This window comes from Papio anubis, unplaced genomic scaffold (genome assembly GCF_008728515.1).
Source record: "Papio anubis isolate 15944 unplaced genomic scaffold, Panubis1.0 scaffold227, whole genome shotgun sequence".
In the NCBI taxonomy this organism is placed as follows: Eukaryota; Metazoa; Chordata; class Mammalia; order Primates; family Cercopithecidae; genus Papio; species Papio anubis.
In genome coordinates, this window is record NW_022162317.1 from 101,835 (window position 1) to 116,772 (window position 14,938).

The 14,938-nt window shown below is 49.1% G+C and overlaps 2 protein-coding genes and 1 pseudogene across 7 annotated transcripts in view; 2 read left to right on the forward strand and 1 right to left on the reverse strand.

Annotated features, from left to right (window-relative positions):
- The window catches only part of LOC116268551 (RING finger protein 121), a 68,398-nt gene extending 58,786 nt beyond the window's left edge, over positions 1-9,612 (forward strand). For both annotated transcript variants that reach the window (XM_031661694.1, XM_009186824.2), the window contains 4 exons: positions 2,952-3,072; positions 6,798-6,931; positions 7,532-7,633; positions 8,183-9,612. In XM_031661694.1, coding sequence (XP_031517554.1) covers positions 2,952-3,072; positions 6,798-6,931; positions 7,532-7,633; positions 8,183-8,303 — 478 coding nt within the window. In that variant the 3' untranslated portion in view covers positions 8,304-9,612. The remainder of the gene's footprint in view (positions 1-2,951; positions 3,073-6,797; positions 6,932-7,531; positions 7,634-8,182) is intronic.
- On the reverse strand, positions 661-1,185 carry LOC116272852 (annotated as a pseudogene). Its single transcript, XR_004181403.1, has one exon. The product of XR_004181403.1 is annotated as a cytochrome c oxidase subunit 5B, mitochondrial pseudogene (transcript).
- Positions 9,613-9,960: 348 nt separating the features above from the next.
- Positions 9,961-14,591, forward strand: LOC116272851 (interleukin-18-binding protein). 4 transcript variants are annotated; one of them, XM_031661697.1, is made up of 6 exons: positions 9,961-11,672; positions 11,921-12,005; positions 12,390-12,593; positions 13,239-13,362; positions 13,445-13,592; positions 13,824-14,591. In XM_031661697.1, exons 2-6 carry the CDS (start codon positions 11,984-11,986, stop codon positions 13,947-13,949), a joined length of 624 nt encoding a protein of 207 aa, XP_031517557.1. In that variant the 5' UTR covers positions 9,961-11,672; positions 11,921-11,983; the 3' UTR covers positions 13,950-14,591. The 4 variants fall into 4 exon arrangements, with proteins under 4 accessions (XP_031517557.1, XP_031517558.1, XP_031517556.1 ...); XM_031661698.1 differs by having other exon boundaries at positions 9,961-11,383; XM_031661696.1 differs by having other exon boundaries at positions 9,961-11,033.
- Positions 14,592-14,938: the final 347 nt, after the last annotated feature.

Here is a 14,938-nt window from a genome sequence, read left to right on the forward strand (position 1 = left end):
AAATACTGGTGGCTGTGGACAGTGGATCACGAGGAGCCCTAAGCCTAGGACAGTGCACTAAAGCTAGAGATTTAGGATTCAAATTTAAGATAATGAATGGAATGATTACTGGCCTCTTCCCTGAGCCTAGTTATATTGTAGGCAGGAGTCTCTGAAAGGAGTTTATTTTAGGACAAGTAAAAATAAATCCTGGCCAGGTGTGGTGGCTCTCACTTGTAATCCCAGCTATTTGGGATTCTGAGGCAGGAGGACTGCTTGAGGCCAGGAGTTCAAGACCAAGCTGGGCAACATATTGAGACCCTCAACTCCAAAAAAAAAGAAAAGAAAATTAGCTGGGTGTAGTGGCGTGCACCTGTATCCCCAGCTACTCAGGAGGCTGAGGCGGGAGGATTGCTTGAGCCCAGAAGTTCAAGGCTGCAGTGAGCTATGATTGTGCCACTGCACTCCAGCCCAGGTGACAAAGGGAGACCCCCATCTCGAAAAAAAATATAAATAAAATAAATCCTATTTTATATAGTGAGAGCACACTCATGAAATTCTTTCTTCCAGGGGTAGTACAGGCTGAAAGAATAAACAGGCTCCTGAAGGGTTTAGATGAATTCATCACTGTAGAGTCAAACACATCTTGTCGAAGAAAACAGATATCTCCTGGAAACTTTCTTTTTTTTTTTTTTTTTTTTTTTTTATGGGAGAAGGAGCCAATGCAACAGCTAGTTTTTACTGGAAAGAAGAAACTTTACAGCACATTTTGAGTAACTTAGTACAGGCGCTCAGTGTGCCAGCCGGTGGGGCACCAGCCTGTAATGGGCTCCACAGCGGGGGCATCGCTGGGCCTCGCCTTCATGCAGCCAAAACCAGATGACGCTGGTATTGTCCTCTTCACAGATGCAGCCCACTATTCTCTTGTTGGTGATGGAGGGAACTAAATTAGGGTCTTCCTTGGTGCCTGAAGTTCCCTTTGGGGGCAGTATATTGTATGGGTCCAGTCCCTTCCTTGCAGCCAGCATGACCTCCCTCTCCAACCCAGTCGCCTGCTCGTCATTGGTGGGAATACCACCTCCAGTTGCCATGGAGCGCACCGCAGCCACGCCACTGGGGCCGCGAACCCTCAGGGCCTGCGCGGCCAGCGCTCCAGCTCCGCGAAGTAACCTTGAAGGCATCGCGTCCTCGACTAGCAGCAGCAGTTCCGGGCTCCTGGAAACTTTCTAACCTGTATGGTTAAACAAAAAAATCAAGATTCTGTATTACGGGTTTTTTTTTTCTATTTTTTTTTTTGAGATGGAGTCATGCTTTATTGCCCAGGCTAGAGTGCAGTGGCTCTCTGCAACCTCCACCTCCCGAGTAGCGGGTTCAAATGATTCTCCTGCCTCAGCTTCCTGAATAGCTGGGACTACAGGCGTGTGCCACCACACCCGGTTAATTTTTGTATTTTTAGTAAGGATGGGGTTTCACCATGTTGGCCAGGCTGGTTTTGAACTGACTTCAGGTGATCCATTTGCCTTGGCCTCCCACAAGTGTTGGGATTACAGGCGTGAGCCACCACGCCTGGCCTCTGCATTATGTTTTAAATATAATTCTTCTGTAATTACAGTTTCTTTTTACTTGCCTAAACTCTACAATGAGGAAAACAGAATTGAGAATCTTGATCATTTTTGTGCTACTGATCAAATTAATTGGCGTAAGATCAATGATTTCTAGTGAGTTAAATATTCAAGGTTCATAAGCAAATGCAACTTTGTATATAAATATAATTTGTAACTAAGCAAATACATACGGTTATTTGTACAAATATTTTAACAAAGATAATTTTCTATAACAAAGATTTATAGACTCAAGGTTGCAAATTATTGGTCCTTGGAATTATTAAACCTTCTAATGTTATAGGCAAGATCTTTATCCTTCTTGTTAAATAGACTTGGACCAAAATTTAACTTTGATGACATGATACAGATTATTTATATATGTAGTTTATAATTTTATAGTAACTACTGTGTATTAATAAATATTTACTAATTTTATCTTTTTTTTTTTTTTTTTCTAAACCTGTGTTTGACAAGCCGTTTCTGTAAAGGTCCAAATAGTAAATATTTCAGGTCTTATGGGACAATAGGACTATAGGCCAAGGCAGGTGGATCACCTGAGGTCAGTTCAAAACCAGCCTGGCCAACATGGTGAAACCTCATTCTTACTAAAAGTACAAAAATTAACCGGGTGTGGTGGCACACGCCTGTAGTCCCAGCTGTTCAGGAGGCTGAGGCAAGAGAATCATTTGAACCCACTACTCGGGAGGTGGAAGTTGCAGTGAGCCACTGCACTCTAGCCTGGTACAAGAGGGAAAGCTCCTACCCTGTTCCACCCTGTTTGCCTGGGGAGGGGGCCAGGTCTCAGGTAGTGAGCATGCTTTGTGCTCAGTTGTCATAAGCCGAGACAATCTCAGAAGGAGGGGCATGTGGCCACTGGGATAATTTTCACTCTCTGCTCCAGTGACACCCAGATTTCTGGCATGCCCTTTCCTCCTTATGGATAGCTCAGCTGTTTCAACTTGGGTGGCTAGCTGGAGGAGAGACAGCTCAGCAAGGCAGCTCACTTAATGTCCGGCACTTACCAACAGTGGAGTTCCCAACATGTAGGTCCCAAGGAGCCCAGGTCCTGGGCAGCTGCAAGTCATTGCCACCAGTTAGGGGAGGCAAGGACTAAGAGCAGAGTGAGAAAAAGGGGTAGGAGGGGATACTGTAGCTTGGTCTTTGCAGCCTACAATGCTAGCCTCCTCAAGAGGTGTTCATGGGCCATATAAAAATAGGCAGCAGACTGGATTTGGTCATAGTTTGCCCACACTTGCTTTAGCCTTTGGGCCTTCTCGCTTTGGGCCCTGCTTTGTGTGTCCCAGAGTAGTAATCCAAAGAAGGTATGTCTCAGGGTGGGTCTTTCTAGCTCTAATACTTCCCTTGCAGGATCAAACCAGAAGATGCCATGGACTTTGGCATCTCCCTTCTCTTCTATGGCCTCTACTATGGAGTTCTTGAACGGGACTTTGCAGAAATGTGTGCAGACTACATGGCATCTACCATAGGGGTGAGTTCATCCGGGTTCTTAAATACTTAATAGACTCTTGAGACCTCCAAATTGTTCAAGTTGATGTCACTTGTTTAATGGACGAGAAAGGCACTAAGAGGTGAGATAAGCCAAATAAAATCCTTCAAGATGTGCGTATGCATGGACATTCCTTCCTTAAAGTTTGGAAAGCAGCACAGCCATAAAAAAGGATAAAACCATGTCCGTTGCAGCAACATGCTAGCTGGAGGCCTTTAGTGTAAACCAGTTAATGTAGGAACAGAAAACCAAATACTGCATGTTCTTTCTTATAAGTGGGAACTAAACGTTGGGTATTCATGGACATAAAGATGGCAGCAATAGACACTGGGGGCTACTAGAGGAGGAGGGAGTGGGGACAACGGTTGAAAAACTATCTGTTGGGTACTATGCTCACTACATGGGCAACAGGATCATTCGTACCCCAGACCTCAGTATCACGCAGTATACCCATGAAACAAACCTGCACATGTACCCTCTGAATCTAAAATAAAAGTTGAAATTGTTTTAAAAAAAAATTAGCCAAATCTCAGATGTAACTGTAATTTTTCTCTTTAGGGCCATTATAGGAAGGAGCCACTTTATCCAGCAGGAAGTTAACATTCATTCAGTAAATACTTTGTAATGCCTGCTATGTGTCTAGACACATAGCTATGTGTCCGAATTACAAAAGTGTACAAAAATAAACATTGTTTTTGCCCAGATAAACTGGGTGGGAGAGATGGCTATTATAGTAACAAACACAGATAAAAATAAAATTACAACTTTAATAAGCATTATGTAGGAAAGGTTCATGATGCTGTGAACACATGTAGTAATGTCATTTGACCTAGTCTCGGGGCTCAAAGATGGCTTCCTTGAAAAAGTGACTATGAAGCTGACTTGAACAATGAGTAGGAGTTAAGTGGATGAAGTGAGAACCAGGCAGAGGAAAAGAGCATTCGTAAGAGTCCTATCATGGGAGATAGTGTGGGTGTTTTTGAGGAACTAAGACCAGTGCGGTTGTATGGCCAAGAAGTGTCTGGAGAAGTAGTGACTAGACTAGAAAAAAGCCTGTAGGCCAAATTAAGGATTTTGATTTTTATACTAAAAATCCTGGGAGGGGCTGGGCACAATGGCTCCCTTTGGAGGCCGAGGCAGGCAGATTGCTTGAGCCCAGGAGTTCAAGACCAGCCTAAGCAACATAGTGAGACCCCATCTTTACAAAAAAATGAGAAAAAAAAAAATTAGCCGGGCGTGGTGGCACATGCCTGTAGTCCCAGTTACTTCGGAGACCAAGGTGGGAGGTCGCTTGAGCCTAGGAGTTTCAAGGCTGCCTTGAGCTTGTTTGTGCCACCAAACTCCAGCCTGGGCAACAGAGCAAGATGTTGTCTCTAAATAAGTAAAAATTCACAAAGTGTACAATAATCATGCAAAGGCACAACAATAAATGATGGGGCACAAAAGTGCCTAGTCCATATTTGGTTATTGTTTTTGAACTGCACAGTGGTAGGAGTTGCTCCTTACAATTTTTACTTTGTGAACTTTTATTCCTTGACTTAACCCACAACCGCTACAACAACAGCCACTGTCACTCACTGCTTTACCAAAAATTGGGGAAGTTTTCATACTTGCTTTATTAATCTTTATGTGTAAAGCTACACATTTCATTTCAACATTTAATATTAAAAGTGTTTTGAGTCTTTATTTAAGAGACAATTTGGTGTCTCTTAAATAGAGGTTTGGTGATGTCTTTGTGACAGAAATATGACACAGGAACTGAACTCATCAATTAGCCAGTGGTATAATTGGTTTTGTTATATGTCGTTTCACGTAAAGTCACAGTTTCCAAGAAACTATCAATGAAGTTAAGAGAGGACATACTGTATTGGAGAAGTATTTTGGAGGTAAGTTAACAGGACTTAGATATAGTTTGGTTCTGAAGACTGAAGGGAAAAATATGAAAGAAATGTAGGTCTCTAAGCTGAGATTTCTGATTCGGCAACTGCTTGGATGGTAGTACCTTTCACTGAGATAGGAAATGCTGCAAGAGGAGCAGGTGGACATCACGAAGAGATGCTGAAATATGGGTAAATTAACAACCAATCTGAGAAACGCAAGTAAATATTTCTATTTTTTTTTCAGAATGGAAATATATCTTTGTTGTTTTGCTGTTTATAAAAGTAATATGTTCTCTTTGTAATTATTTAAGCAATACAGAGGTGCTCTCTGTCTCAGTGTCATCCCCCAAGACCCCACCCCAAGAAGGAGTATTTCCATCACCTTGGGTAACTTTAATCTAGTACCGTTTAAGGCCAGGGACTTTGTCTCTCGGTATCATGGGAATATTCTAATTTTTTTCTCTACTGGATCAAATTGAAAACAGTACATTGGATCACTTTATAAACAGTTTATTAGGTTCCTTTTTGAACAACTGTCTTGTGTTTTACCTTCATTTCCCTCTTACCTATTTATGTAGACATTGGATCTTCCTTTAACCAGTTTACTCCCCAGAAGAGATTTCTAGACCATGTCACCATTTTCACCATTTTGTAGTATACAGTTCCGTGCCTTAATTACATTTGCAGAATTCTGCAACATTGTCACTGTCTAATTCCAAAATTTTTCATCATCCCAAACAAACTCTGCCCATTAAGCAGTTAACTCCTCATTACCCCTCCCCGCAGCCCCTGGTTTACCTCTAATATACTTTCCATCTCTATGAACATGCCTGTTGTAGATATTTCTTGTAAATGGAATCATACAAGATTTGTGCCTTTGTCTCTGGCTTCTTTCACTTAGCGTAGTGTTTTCAGAGTTCATCTGTGTATAGAATGTATCATTCCTTTTTATGGCTGAATAGTATTCCATTGTGTGTGACACCGCATTCGGTTTATTCATTTATCTGTCGATAGGCACTTGGGTTGTTTCCACTTTTTGGCTACTCTGAGTAATGCTGTGAGCACTGGCGTTTAAGTGTGTTTAGTCCCTAGTTCATATCTTTTGGGTTTTTACCGAGAATGGAATTGCTCAGTCATTTGGTAATTCTATGTTTAACTTTTTGAGGACATGCCAAACTCTACTTTCTTAGTTATGATAATGCTTAAGTGAATACCTGTATTCGTGAAACTTTTTTGACACTTCCTCTTATTTCTTTAAATTCCTTGAAGTGAGATTAATGGGTCAAAAGGTGCAACAGTTTGAGACACCATGCTAAATGCTATCCAAAAGGCTTGAACCCCTTTTGCTGCTGCCACAGATGTCTGAGAATGCCCTTGTCACCAAACCAACATGGCACTTAATATTTCACTGTTTTAAATGTTGGAGAATGTTGCTCTCCATTTCTGATGGAACCATAGTCTAGCGACAGAATGGCTTGCCTGACACAGCTCCTGATCACCAGCCCCGAGTCCTTCTCCCTCCTCTTTCCCTTATCCTTTGGTGCTGATCTAGCCCAGTCTACAGGTCCTGTTACATCTAACTTCCCAACCGTCTCTAGTCCGGTCACTTCTCCCCATCTGCCCAGCAAAGATGATGTCATTTTGACTTGTAAAAGATGACCTTTTCTAAACAGTTAAAAAAAAAAAAAAAAAAAGATGTCCTCTAACTGTGGGCCTCCCCCTGCCACTGTGCCTCCTCTCTAGAAGTCCTGAGGCTTCTGTGGAGCTTCCTACTTTGGCTGCTTCTCACAGCTTTTCCTATCTTTCCTTCCTGCTATTCTCCTTCAGTTCTACAGCGAGTCGGGCATGCCTACCAAACATCTTTCAGACAGCGTGTGTGCTGTGTGTGGGCAGCAGATCTTTGTGGACGTCAGTGAAGAGGGGATCATTGAGAACACGTATAGGCTGTCCTGCAATCATGTGTATCCTGCCTCGAGCTCCTGGGCCACATCTCTCCTGCAACCTGCACACTCCAGTGAGGGAGAGAAAGGGGGTGGTCATGACCCTAGGTGTGCTGTCCAGACCCTTGAGTGTAGGAGAGCCACGAGAGGGCTGCCTTCCCTGCGCTTTCCCACAGATCAGAGCCACTCTTAGGTAAACAGTGGTTACAGCCTGGCTGAGTCTGAGAGGAACCTGAGGCTGTAGCTAGTGAGGCTATGCTAGCTGACCTGAGATCTGACCAGTCACAGGGGAAGAGGACCCTCTAATGGGATCCCTCAGTTTAGCATCAAATCCCCTATTCTGAATAACACTTCTAATATTTATCATGTGTTTACCCAGCTCCCATTCTGTGCCTATGTTGAGAGAGCCATGTGTCGTCTCCATTTTGCCCCATAACAATCTTGTGAGACAGGGATCATTATCCTTACTTTACGTGTGAGGAAACAGGTTCAGACAGAGGGACTTGCCCAACATTACAGAGCTGATAAAGCGTGAAGGCAGGATTTGAATCTTTTAAAGACTGGCCTGGGGCTGGAGTGCCGCCCTGGCTCTCACCATTTCCCTTGACCAGCGGTGCTCAGCTTCCACGAGTTCTGCATCCGCGGCTGGTGCATCGTGGGAAAGAAGCAGACGTGTCCCTACTGCAAAGAGAAGGTAGACCTCAAGAGGATGTTCAGCAATCCGTATCCTTTATTGGGGTCCTTGTTGGGAGTGGGCTGTGGGAAGAAAGTACTGGACAGTGTGACCTGCATTTGGGTCCTCCTGGGGCCCTCACTTCTGCCCTCAACCTATTCTCAGCCTCCTTGCAGCCATTGTCACGGACAGATAGATTTGTGTCAGCCTTAGGCTGTGTTTTCTTACACTGGCAGTTCCTTCTTAGAGAATGTGTTACTGGAGGCCATCCCTGCATGTTAGTCGTGGGGAACTAGGATTTCTCTCTCTACCTCTCTCGGGGCTGCCCTGCCTCCCGTACCAGTCCCCTCTGTTTGCCTCCTGCATTCTCTGCGTTCAGCTCTACTCCAACGGACAGGCTGTGAGGAGGAAGAGGAGGGGGAGGGCAAAGTTGGGAGTAGGCTGAGTAGGAAGTGAGGCTGGGCCCTTCCAGAAAGCCTCCATTCCTCTAGGCTGTGGAGCAGCTGGAAGGTGGGGCAGACCCAGGGAGCCCCACCACCCATGCTAGATCACTCCTGGCAGCTCTTGCACAGAGCCTCTTTTCTTTAACACACTGACAGCTGGGAGAGGCCTCACGTCATGTATGGGCAACTGCTGGACTGGCTTCGATACTTGGTAGCCTGGCAGCCTGTCATCATTGGCCTAGTCCAAGGCATCAACTACATTCTGGGCCTGGAATAGTGATGAAGAGCATCAGTGGAGAACCCACCCCACACGCCGTGGAGCTCAGGGCACTCTCCTCCCTGCCCACAAAGACCTCCTGGGTGGGAAAGACTCAAAGGGGCGCTTGGGCCACTCAGGACCCCTCCGGTTGTGTCGGACTGGGGAGGGTTATGATGGAGACCCAGCCAGTGGGGCTATCAGCAGTGGGGGGCTTTTTAAAAGAAAACTATTTTGATGAATATATTTTAAAAACTTTTTTTTTTTTTTAATTGTGGAGCATAGGAATTGCCCCCCTCCAGGCTTCAACCTCCCTGCCTAAGCAGGGTGGGGGCACAGCCTTGACATTTTTGGTTTAAAGGAGCCTTCTCATCTCTGGCCGAGAACACTGCTGGGCTCCCAGGTAGCTGAAGACCTCAGCCCACCCATTCCCTTCTTCCCTGTGTGGGGCTCAAGCCTGGTGCACTTAGTATAGAAGAGCTAATGTACTCAGGCTGGTGCCACGGGTGAGCACTGAGGCCCCAAGTGTCCTCCCTCCCCCACTGTCTGGGACAACAGGACAGGTGTTGTGTCTGACTCTGTCTCCCCCTGTCCAGGAGCTATAGGCCGGTTGAGGCATGGAACCTTATCAGTGACTTGTCCAACAAGGGAAGCCTTGGGGCCTCAGAATTCATTGAAGATTTGTTTTGGGACAACTGGAAGAATCAGCACCATGGATACTTGCCCGTGGGCAGGGCTGTGGTCAGCCAAGAATAGAGGTCATATAGTTGGGCTGTGGGGCAATTGTTGGCAGCCATGACTGACGGCCCCTTGTGCAAGCTCATTCTTCAGTGGATCCTTCAGTGGAGTGGTGACACGTGCCAGCGGTCACTCTGCCACATCACTTCTTTCTTGAAAGCCTAAGAGTGCGTATGCATGTGTGTGTGTCTGTGTGTGTGTGCACGTGATGCAGAAGAATATGACAGATGTCAACTTCTCCCTGTGTCAGATGATATGCCCTTGAAGCTGGCAGGGGATTCCCAGTCCAGGGAATATCCCTACATGATTTTTGTCATTCATGGGTCCTCCCTGGGCCTGCCAACAAGAGTGGTGGGTGGGTAGAGGGATAAGGCCCAAGTGAGTACAGGTTCTGAGAGGGGGCTTCTAGGAAGGCCCCAGCCCTAGTACTAGGCGACTTGAATAAAGTGGGAGGTCAAACATGAGCCTTTGGCATTGGGTTTCTAGGGAATATGACCCAGTAGGGCCTGCTCCTTCAAGGGCAGCAAGAACCAAGCAGGATGTTGTCACTCCCGTCTGAATAAAGCTCCATGAGCTGGGTTGGAAAGCTGAACATTTATCTTGCTTTCTTCTTCCCACCTCTTTCCTTGGGGTCTCCAGGGGTGTCTTGCCTTTGCTAACCCCCATCTGAGACCTGAGGGTCTGGGGATGGTTGGGCCTGCCTTTCTGCTGTTCCTGGCTGTTCCCCTGCCGACATCCCTAGGAGTGGTGGAATGCCAGGCTCCTGTCCTGTGGCCTAAGGGGGCCTGGGGCATCACTGGGCCTGCTTTCAGACTGAGGTTGCTCTATGTTCTCACTGCCTGAGGCCAGTGTCCTGCCACCACTTGCCTTCCTTAGGGCCATACTCAACCTCGGCTTCTCTTCCCCAGCTGTGGCTTCCCGTGGTACCCTGCTGCTTATGCCACCTGTGGGGCTGCTCCCCTCCTCAGAGAGGGGAATGGGGCTGGTCAAAGGACCCAGGGATCACCCTTTCACTTTTTTCCCCCACCCCCATGTCAGGCTCAGGTGAGAAGCCGAGGCCAGGCTGTCCAAAGCTCTTTTCATGTGTAACAGTCCTGAGTCCCTTGACCTCCCCTTGGCCCAACTCTGGCCTTGGTTCCACTAAAGGCAGAGTCCTCTTGTCTCTTCCTACCATCCCCCACTGGACTGTGTCTCTCAGAAACCCCAGGCAGCCTTGCCTCCTGACCTAATTCCTGGAGATGCTGGTGTTCCTGGGAGGAATTTCCCCTGCATCTTACGTGCTAGAAGCCCCTGGGGCAAGAGGTAGGGGGGGGAATTGAGAGGAGGAAAAACGTGAACTGGATACCTAGAGAAGAAGGATGTGACTTGTAGTCTCCTATGTCTAAATTAGGAATATGAATCTGGTTTTTCTACAAGAAACTTGAGATCACAGCTGACTGTGTTCCTGATGCATCCACCAAACCCAGTTCCATCTGTGGGCCTCCCTGGCTCTGTCACCAGCCCTTGCACCCTCCTGATCACAGGAGTCACAAACCTCAGACGTGCAGCTCCTGTCCACACTTAATGTATGCATGCACATTGGATCACCCAGCCCTGGTCTTTCTGCTTCCATGGATAACTGCATGACCCTGAGAGGAAACCTCCTTAGATTTAGCATCCTAGGTTCCTCACACGCCTCACCCTGAAACCTGGCCCTCCCGCAGCCCCAGCACCATTTGTCCCATCAGTGACCAGATTCATATTCTGGTGTAGCCTCTGTTGCCGGAGCCAGTGCTGAACCAGTCCGCCTTTTCCCTGGGAAGTGCCCGCCCTTCCCTCCTGTTAGGGTTGGCTCTCGAGCTTGTGTACCAGTTCCTGGGTTGGCCGTGAGAGTTCTACAGACAAGGGGGAAGTGCGCTCGGTGTATTTCCTGTGGTGGGTGTACATGCAGCTAGACACAGCTAACTTGAGTCTTGGAGCTCCTAGAGGGGAGCTTCTGGAAAGGAAGCTTCTTCAGGACCTCTCGGAAGCCAGGTAGGAGTCTGGAACTACTAGTGAACCTAGACCTGTAGCTCTGGCCAGAGGGGCTAGGATGAGAGACGGAGGGTGTGATGGTGGGTGCTGGGAGTTGCAGCCGACCTTGGGGCTGGTGGCTGGGGGAGTGGGGAGCCTGGGAAAGGCCAGGATGTGGATGGGCTGGTATGGCATTGAGCCTGAAATGGTCCAACTTGGGGTCCCCAGTGCCTAGGAAAGTTGTCCCCTTGAATATTAGTGTGAAGGTGAAGGAGGAAGCAGATGCCTGTTCATATGGAAACAAAGACCTGGCTGTGAAGAGGGGAGGTGAACACCAAAGTCCTGACACTTGGATGGGGCAGAATTGATCTGTGAGAGACTCTTACCTAGTTCACACCTAGTGACCCTGGGGGTGGCGTGGGGGTAGGTTAGAGATCCCAGTCTGGTATCTGGAGAGTAGGGGTCCCAAGAACTGAAGGTTTCTGGCCACTGAACTTTGGCTAAAGCAGAGGTGTAACAGCTGCTCAGGATTCTCTGGTTAAAAAGTGAAAGTGAAATAGAGGATGGGGGCAGTGCTTTCCCAGAAGGCTTGCTCGGCATCCTGCCCTTCCCAGAAGCAGCTCTGGTGCTGGAGAGAGCACTGCCTCCCTGTGTGACTGGGTGAGTCCATATTCTCTCTTTGGGTCTCAATTTTGCTTTCCCTAATGAAGGGGTAAGATTGGACTAGGTAAGCATCTTATAACCATTTGTGGTCCTGAGAGCTGGCGTGGGGAAAGATTGTCACTTGATGACCCCCCAGCTCTGTTTCTGAGTGCTGAAAGAGCTCCAGGCTATGCTACGGGAGGAAAAGCCAGCTACTGAGAAAAAGCGGGAGTGGTTTACCATTCTCCTCCCCCACCTTTCACCAGAGAAGAGGCCATTGTCACAGATAAAGAGCCAGCTCACCAGCTCCTGACACATGCATCGTGACCATGAGACACAACTGGACACCAGGTAGGCCTTGGGGCTACGCATGGGCAGGAGGGGTAGGGTGAGGTCTATGAACAGAATGGAGCAATGGGCTAACCAGGAGCCTTCACAACCCAAGGCAAACACCACCCAACAAACCTGGTGCTGCTGCTTTAAGAACCTGGGCGAATGCTGTGGCTCTGGCTCCATTCTAAAGCTCCTCTGTACTCTATTCAATAAGGGGCTGAAGGGGTGGGTGCTGAGGGACTCCTCTTCCCACTCTGATTCCCTGGCTAGAGCCCAGACATCTCTGGGCTGGAGTTACATCCTTACCCGGGCAGCCCACTCTGTCTCCAGTCCAGATATGAGCCAGGATGCTGAGCGCTCCCAGGCAGCCCAGCCGCTGACCTGTGACTGTCCTTTCCTCAGACCTCAGCTTCTTGTGGGTCCTGCTGTGTGCCCACATCATCACTCTTCTGGTCAGAGCCACACCTGTCTCGCAGACCACCACAGCTGCCACTGTCTCATCTAGAAGCACAAAGGACCCCTGCCCCTGCCAGCCCCCAGTGTTCCCAGCAGCTAAGCAGTGTCCAGCATTGGAAGTGACCTGGCCAGAGGTGGAAGTGCCACTGAGTAAGAAGCACAGTGGTCAAGGGTGGGCTATGGGCACAGAGGTTCCCAGGGTCGGGTTGACTCCTGAGTGCCAGCCCCCTTCTGCCATGCACCACCAGCTGGGCCAGCTGGACTGAGCATGCACCATTCTCCCTCCCCAACCCACTGTCATGGGTGCAGGCTTAGCACAGCTCCCAAGATGCTCCCTATGAAGTAGGACAGAGAACTCAAGACATAAGTAATGGTCACAGACCTCCCAGAGCCTTGGTTGCAGTGAACTCCAAGGCCAGCCCCGCCACCCAGAGCCTGCGGGCCTCTGGCCATCTCAGAGGAGCAGTAGCCATCCAGCACTGCCTCTGTCACCTGGGTTCCCAAGTCACCGAGGCTGGGCACTAGAAAAGGTCATCCTGAGGAGACAGGTTCAGAAGAGGAGTCATCACGTGAACCAAGGACCCTTCCTCACATTCCCCCATGTTTAGGGCTAGGGCCTCTCAGAGACAACTGCACTTCCCCTTTAACAGACGTTCCCACCTGGGTGGTGTGCAGAGCAGTTCTCTAGGTTCCAGATTCATGGGGACTGAGGGGAGCTAGCAGGGAGGGCACAGCAGGGCAGGGCAGGGGAATGGCCTGCTCTTTGGAAGGGCTAACTACTGCCTGTGTCCCTAGATGGAACGCTGACCTTATCCTGTACGGCCTGCAGCCGCTTCCCCAACTTCAGCATGCTCTACTGGCTGGGCAATGGTTCCTTCATTGAGCACCTCCCAGGCCAGCTGTGGGAGGGGAGCACCAGGTGAGGGTCGCAGCAGCCAGGTGGGTGGGAAGGCGGCCTTTTCGGCGGCCCTCTCATGACCTTTCCTTCCCCTTTGCTCCAGCCGGGAACATGGGAGCACAGGTACGCGGCTGTACAAGGCCTTGGTGCTGGAGCAGCTGACCCCTGCGCTGCACAGCACCAACTTCTCCTGTGTGCTCATGGACCCCGAACAGGTTGTCCAGCGTCACGTCATCCTGGCCCAGCTCTGGGTGAGGAGCCCAAGGAGAGGCCTCCAGCAATAGGAGGAGCTCTTCTTCCATATGTGGGGAGGAAAGGGTGGGCTCTGCCAGAGCAGCCTCTAAACTAATGCCCAGCATTCCTCAAGGTCAGCCAGACAAAAAGGAACTTGGGTCTTGGGCAGGGGAGGCGTGGCCTGGGGCAAAGTGATGAGATGTCCCTTGTTTCCTTGGCCTGATCCTTGTCTGCCTTCACTTCCCTAGGCTGGGCTGAGGACAACCTTGCCCCCCACCCAAGAAGCCCTGCCCTCCAGCCACAGCACAGGGCCACAGCAGCCCACAGCAGCAGGGTTAAGACTCAGCACAGGGCCAGCAGCAGCACGACCTTGACCAGAGCCTGGGTCCTACCCGTCTACCTGAAGTGAACAGTCCCTGACTGCCTGCAGGCTGTGTGGGCGAGCAACGCACCCCCTCCTCCTCTGCTTTGGGTCCCTTCTCTCACCAAATTCCAACTCCATTCCCACCTACCTGGAAAATCGCAGCCTCCTTATAATAATGCCTCCTCCTCCTCCTGCCATTTTCTCTCTACCTACCCATTAGCTTTCCTAATGTCCTACTCCTCACACTGCTCTACTGCTCAGAAACCACCAAGACTGTTGATGCCTTAGCCTTGCACTCCAGGGCCCTACCTACATTTCCCACATGACTTTCCGGACGCCTCCAACTATTCTTGCTTTCCCCAGACAGCTCCCACTCCCATGTCTCTGCTCATTTAGTCCCGTCTTCCTCACCATCCCAGCAGGGGAACTCTGAAGCCTGGTTGAAACGCCACCTCTTCAATGAAGTTACCCTTGTTCAGCTCTGGCCACATTCTGCAGGCTTCATGTCTTCTTGCTGTATGTTTTTTTGTTGTTTTCCTTCACTCTAATGGACTGATCCAGGGAAGGGATGGGGGCAGTGGCTGCTTCGGCTCCACACTGTATCTGTGTCATCCCCACATGGGTCCTCATAAAGGATTATTCAATAGAGGCATCCTGACATCTGTTCATTTAGGCTTCAGTTCCACTCGCAGGAACTTTGCGTGTCCCAGGAGGGAGTATGGGAGAGAGGGACTGCCACACAGAAGCTAAAGACAAAACCTGCTTCAGGCCGGGCGCGGTGGCTCAAGCCTGTAATCCCAGCACTTTGGGAGGCCGAGACGGGCGGATCACGAGGTCAGGAGATCGAGACCATCCTGGCTAACACGGTGAAACCCCGTCTCTACTAAAAAATACAAAAAACTAGCCGGGCGAGGTGGCGGGTGCCTGTAGTCCCAGCTACTCGGGAGGCTGAGCCAGGAGAATGGCGTAAACCCGGGAGGCGGAGCTTGCAGTGAGCAG